Source organism: Canis aureus, chromosome 6 (genome assembly GCF_053574225.1).
Source record: "Canis aureus isolate CA01 chromosome 6, VMU_Caureus_v.1.0, whole genome shotgun sequence".
Lineage (NCBI taxonomy): Eukaryota > Metazoa > Chordata > Mammalia > Carnivora > Canidae > Canis > Canis aureus.
Genome location: NC_135616.1, coordinates 80,440,413 through 80,446,593, shown reverse-complemented (window position 1 = coordinate 80,446,593; position 6,181 = coordinate 80,440,413). Strand labels below are relative to the sequence as shown.

The 6,181-nt window shown below is 59.3% G+C and overlaps 1 protein-coding gene across 8 annotated transcripts in view; it reads left to right on the top strand.

Moving 5' to 3' along the window:
- The first annotated feature begins 1,351 nt into the window (after positions 1–1,351).
- KDM5B (lysine demethylase 5B) overlaps positions 1,352–6,181 on the top strand; it is an 86,486-nt gene continuing 81,656 nt past the window's right edge. For 5 of the 8 annotated variants that reach the window (XR_013382479.1, XM_077902499.1, XM_077902496.1 and 2 more), the window contains exon 1: positions 1,352–1,570. Coding sequence is in view for 5 of the 8 variants with exons in the window: in XM_077902499.1 (XP_077758625.1) it covers positions 1,367–1,570 (204 nt within the window). In the remaining 3 variants the exon portion in view is untranslated. Of the gene's footprint in view, positions 1,571–2,664; positions 2,815–3,483; positions 3,636–6,181 lie in introns of those variants that run through there. The other 3 variants (XM_077902497.1, XM_077902501.1, XM_077902500.1) reach the window with 3 other exon arrangements.

The following is a 6,181-nucleotide window of genomic DNA, read 5'->3' as shown; positions in this document are numbered from 1 at the left end:
TTTCTGTGTGTGTTGAGGTCCTACTTGTTGAATGTCCTCTGTCCTCTTCTGGGCAGGACACCAGGCACTCAACCTGCCCCCCTCCCTGCCGCCTCCACAGTGCTCACATCTCTTACAGTTACTTCTCTGTGCCTGCATTGCTTGCTCTGCAAAATGGAGAGGATAGCAGTACCCACCGCTCAGGATGGTGTGGACATTCAACACGAGCAGGCAAAGCATTTGCGTTACACACAGTGAGCATTAGATAATGGCTGCCACTCACAGGCTAAAGAATTCCAGATTCTCATCTCCACTTCTGATCTCCAGATTTGTGCCGTCCGGCCTGTTAAAGGTTTCCGACGGACCAGACTCAACGCATCCGGAGGGACCACGTTATCTCCCTTCTCTTGCTGATCTCCTGTGTACAAGCTGGGGGATGCCGCAGCGATGCCGCCGGGCCGCAACCACTCCGGCGGCGGGCCCTCCACGCCCGAGTCATCCTGGACACCTCACTGTCCCTCCGCAATGTGTCGCGGTCCTAATTGATCTCCTACATTTGAATCCCCCTTCCTGACGGACAGCACCGCTGTCCTCACTCCGGCACCCCCTTCTCGTCTACATTACTTTGTCTTCTGCTTCCCTGGCGCCCACCTCGCTATCGTGCGGCTCGAGGACCGCTCTTCCCGCGACCCCCGTCCCTCCCAGGGACCGTCTCCAGCACTTGTTAGCGGTGCGAACTTGGGCGAACTGCTTCTGACCTGGGCCTCCCCGACTCCTTGTTTGTAAAGTGGGAAGGAGGGGACCTGCCCCGTGGGGTGGCCGTGCAGGTTCGGGGGCGCCTCCTGCGGAGCGCTTAGACGCGGTGCCCGGGACGGGCCAGCGCTCACGGGCCGGCTGGTTACTAACATCCTAACCATTGTTGTCTCGCCTCCATTTTGTTGGTATGTTCCAGGCGCTCCCCCCACCTGGAGGACCCTTCCCCGCCCCCCCGCCCCCCCCCAGTGCCGAACGCCGCCTGCCCGTCCCCGGCGTTTCCCCAAGAGTGTGACCTCGGGTCGCGGCGCCTGCCCCGCGTGCGGGCGCGACTCCTCCTCCACCCGCGCGTTAACTTCTGGGGGCAGCGGCCGCGGCCCCAGCGCACCGGCGAGCAGCGCGGGCGCGCGGCCCCGCAGCCCCGAGGCCCCGGCCCCGCCCGGTGCGGGGGCGGGGCCGGGCGCCGGGCGCGGGGGGGCGGGGGGCGGGGAGGGACTCTTTTTCCTCGCCGTGGCGGCGGAGGCGCACGGCGTGGGGAGCGGCGAGACGTCGTCGGAGGAAGGCTGAAAAAGCCCAAGGTGCTGCCGTTGCGAGTACAAGTGGGACCCGCCGCCGCCGGAGCCGCCCCGCGGCGATGGAGCCGGCCGCCGCGCTGCCCCCGGGCCCGCGCCCCGCGCTGCCCCTCGGCGGCCCGGGCCCGCTGGGCGAGTTCCTGCCGCCCCCCGAGTGCCCGGTCTTCGAGCCCAGCTGGGAGGAGTTCGCCGACCCCTTCGCCTTCATCCACAAGATCCGACCCATCGCCGAGCAGACGGGGATCTGTAAGGTGCGGCCGCCGCCGGTGAGTCACGCCGGCGCCCCGGAGCCCGCTCGCGGCCCGGGCGGGGAGCGAGGACGCGCGGCCGGGGAGGCCCGGGGCGCGGGGGCGGGGGCGGCGGCAAGTTCGGGGCTGCCCCGGGGTCGGCGTCGAGGCCGCGGGCGGGGGCCGGGGCTCCTCCCGGGCGGGAGGGCGGGCGCTTCGGCGGGGCCGCCCCGCGGGCCCGGGCGGACGGGAGGGCGGCCCGGCCCGGGGGTGGGGGTTCGGGTTCGGTTCCGGGCGGCGCGGCGGCCGCGCTGGGCGCGGGGCGCTTCCTGCCGGGGGCGGCGGCGGGCGGCGCGGCTCGGCGGGCCGGGGCTCGCCTCCGCCGGGTGCGGGGGTGCGCGCGGGGTGGGGGTGGGGGACTCGCGAGTTGTCGTGCGCGGACGAAAGTTTTCAATATGGCGGCGGGAGCCCCTGGTCCTTTGTGTGGCGGCGGCGGCGGCCCGGAGCGGCCCTCACCTGGGCGCCCCACCCTGCAGGCGGGGGCGCCCCCTGTCCCCCGGGCCCCGGCCTCCTGGGTCCCCCGGGCCGGGCCGCCGCAGGGGCGCCCCGCGCTGCCGGGGGCGGGGGGGCCGCGGGGAGGGCGCCGAGCGGCCGCTGCGGGGGCCGTAAGTGTGCGGGGGGCGCCGGGGGGGCGGGGGGCCGGCGCCGCGCGGGGGGCCCGGCTGGGGGGCGGCGGGCGTGTCGGGCCCGAGGCCCGCGCCCGAGGCCGAGGTGCGCCCCGCCGGAGCCGCGAGCGGGGCGCGGGGCGCGGGGCGCGGGGGCTGCGAGCGCGGAGTCCTCGCTAACGGCTCCAACGGGCGCCGGCCTCCCGCCCCGCCCCCACCCGGAACTGGGCGCGCGCCGACGCCCCCGCCCCCCGCCCACCTGGCGGCCCCGCGCAGCCTGAGAGCCTGAGCCTGCGGCCGGGCGGGGCGGGGGCCGCTGGGGCTGCCGTCGGAGACCCCCGCCCCCGCCCCCGCCCCCGCCCCCGCCCCCGCCGGCTCGCCCTTTGTAGTGACACTTCAGTGGCGGGGGTCCTGCTGTCTCCCGCCTCCTTTCTCCCCCAAATTAAACGCAGGCTCCCTGCCTTGGTGGTTCTCGGACAAGTTTGAAGACGGAGATGAGATCCGTGCCCCGGGAGACGGCTGGCCCGCTCGTCCGCTCGTCCGCTCGTCCGGGGGAAACGTTTGAAAATACACCGTTTGTCTCCCGAGGTGGATCAGGCGGCCGAGGTGGCTGCCGAGGTGGATGAGGTGGATGAGGCGGCCGAGGCTGCTGAAGGGGCCGAGGAGGCTGAGGCGGCCGCGCCGAGCTGGCCTTTCAGCCTTGCCGCGTAGCTGAGCCTGTGCCCCGCCGGGAAGGCGCCCCGAGTGTGCCGAGCACCCACAGTCCTGTGGGTTGACTCGCCTCGCCTCGCCTCGCCTCGCCTCGCCTCGCCTCGCGGCGGGAGGAGCCCGGGGCGCCGTCCTCGGCCTGCCTCCCGCTGCCACACGCACGCCGGCCACCATCTTGTGAGGCGAGCAGGGCGTCGAGGCCGGCGGGTGAGGGGGCGCCGGGAGGCCGCGCTGGAGACCCTCGTGCCCGGGGCTCCCGTCGTCCTTTGTGTGGCGAACTCTGTGCCGCCCGGGCAGCGCCCGTTGGAAGGAGCGCGGAAGGGATCTTCCCAGAAGTTGGAGCCCGGGAAGCGCCTCGTTGGGACGAGGGTCAGGGACCAGGGACGGAAAGGTCTCTGTCCTAGGGGCCGCCCGGGGCCTGCCTCACGAGGCTGTGGGCAAGTGGCCGCAGACCCCAGGGCCCGGGAACTCCGCCGTCCGGCCTGCGGCGCCCGCGCTGCTCCGACTTGTGTGCGTGACGTCCGGAGGCGGCGGCTCCCGGGCGAGCCGGGGCGGGGGCCGGGGCCGGGGCCGGGGAGGAGCCCCGCAGCGGGTTGCGCCTGCCCTCATCTCCGTATCTTTAATTAATGGTGTTTACACACGTCGCGTCCGTGGCTGCTCTCCGTGAGGCTCCCGAACTCTCGTTCCTCTGAAAACTTGGGCTTCACGGAAATTTGTGAGGATCTAGTGAGGTAAATGCGGTGAAGGGAACACGCTCAAAAGACTTAGATCCTGAATTGAAAGTTTAAAGGGGAACATAAACGTCTTTCAGATTACATCAAGTATGTAGGACAACCAGATTTATTTCCTGGGCTTTAAAAAAAAAAATTTTTTTTTAAACTTACAATTAGTCCGACTTCTGGTTTTGCTGCCTTTAAAATGTACACTCTCATTTCCTCCTTGATGTGCTTAGATGTCTTTTTAAGGACAAATTTTCATCTTGCTTTGTGGTATTTGGAAATGATTAATATTAGGAGTGTAACCATTAGGCAAAAAATAGTTGGCTGCTCGGTGGATACTTTTTTGGGTCTCTCAAGTTTGATTGGAATATACTTGATGGCTTTAATAACTTTCTTTGTTGCCCTCAAACGCCTAACATTTGGCCATAGATAGGCAGATTCCACATATTTCTTCTTTGCCAGTGTCCAAAAATAAGAGATTTAAATCAAACCCCAGATGGCACAGTAAACACATTTTTTCAGCTTTAACTTTCTGTGGGTCATTATTTTGATCCCTTCATCTTTATAGCCAAAGCGAAAAACTTTCAAGTGTTTTAACACAGTCAGCGTCTTTGAGTGCCTTTGAGTGCGCCTGCGGGTTCTACCATTAGGAGCAGGGAGGAGCTTAAATACACGTCTTTGTCTGGTTAGAGGCGTTAATGATCTAGAGCTCCTTTACTCTCCTCCCAGCCTATCAATCTCCCTAATTTTAGGTTTGATTGACTTTGACCTAACCCTCTCTGTTGTTTTCCCAGTTCCTTTGGTGTCCTGGAGTTTTTCTCTTGATTGTGATTCTTTAGTCACCTTAGGCCTCTTAACATTTGGAGAAAAAGGCTTATCAGTAGAAACTTCTTTGAGCAAAAGAAAAACTTACAATTACTTTAAAAAGATAACAGCTTTAGGGACGCCTGGGTGGCTCAGTGGTTGAGCATCTGCCTTGGGCTCAGGTTGTGACCCAGGGTCCTGAGATGGAGTCCCAGGGCGGGCTCCCCCCACAGGGAGCCTGCTTCTCCCTCTGCCTCTGTCTCTGCGCCTCTCTCTCCCCGCCCCCCCCCCATGTGTCTCTCATGAATAAATAAATAAAATATAACAAAAAATAAATAACAGCTTTATTAAAATGTAACTCGTGTACCATATAACTCATGGATTTAAAATGTTATCAGTAGTAGTTTTAAGTAGTTTCAGGGTTGTAAAACCATCACCAATGTTAGAACCAATCACAAATGTTAGAACATTTTCATCACACTTAAAAGAAACCCTCTTGTGCTCACTTATAATTGCCTTTTTTTTTCCTTTAAAGATTTTATTTATTCATTAGAGATACACACACAGAGGGAGGCAGAGACACAGGCAGAGAGAAGCAGGCTCCATGCAGCGAGCCCAATGCAGGACTCGTCCCAGGACCCCAGGATCATGCCTTGGGCCGAAGGCAGGCGCTAAACCGCTGCACCACCCAGGGATCTCCTATAACTGCCTTTTTTTTTTTTTTTTTTTTTAATTTTTTTTTTTATTTATTTATGATAGTCACACAGAGAGAGAGAGAGAGGCAGAGACATAGGCAGAGGGAGAAGCAGGCTCCATGCACCGGGAGCCCGACGTGGGATTCGATCCCGGGTCTCCAGGATCGCGCCCTGGGCCAAAGGCAGGCGCCAAACCGCTGCGCCACCCAGGGATCCCTATAACTGCCTTTTAAGACAAATTTAGAACCATACTACTCAGAAGAAAAACTTTTTTTCTCACTTAGGAGGCTGAATTAAGTCCTATAGATGTAGCTTGAAAGTGTCTGTCTTAAAGTAAAAACAAACTCCATTTGTTATTAGTCTTTGAATGGGTGTTTAGCTGAATTTGACTTTGCCGGTGGTAAATGGTAAATTAGTCACACTAGGAGCCATGAACCTCTCCACCTAGTTGTTAACTTTTAGTGAACTAATCAACAAAATTAATAGACTTTTAGGATAGAATGTGAGTGATAGTGCAAAAAAGGTGAGGCAGATCAGCTTAAGATTCATACCACCACCACCACCCCCAAGAAAAATTTCCCTACCAGAGATTACAGGATTTGTTTTTATTTTTTTATTTTTATTTTTATTTTTTTTAGGATTTGTTTTTAAACAGGCAACCTAAACCTCTTTAAAGAACAAAACAAATTGAGAATTGCCTTTGAAAAGTATTAGTGTTGTGTTAAAGTTGGGGTTTATATTCTTTCATTATTGAGATACACTGATAAAAAAAAATTAGAGGAAATTTATTAGCTCTCAACTTCAATCTTTGTCTCAAAGGCCCTTAATTTTCTTTCTGATGTGTTGGCCTAAATTTAAGAGTATTTCTGTTTGATCAGCAGAACTCATTTATTTGCTTAATTTGGGGGACGACAACAAAGTTTAGGATGTTTAGGGTACTTTAGTAGGCAGCTAGAAATCTTCCAGTGAGGTAATTTTCTTTTAGAAAGAAAAAAAAAAAGGGATCCCTGGGTGGCCCAGCGGTTTAGTGCCTGCCTTCCGCCCAGGGCGTGAACCTGG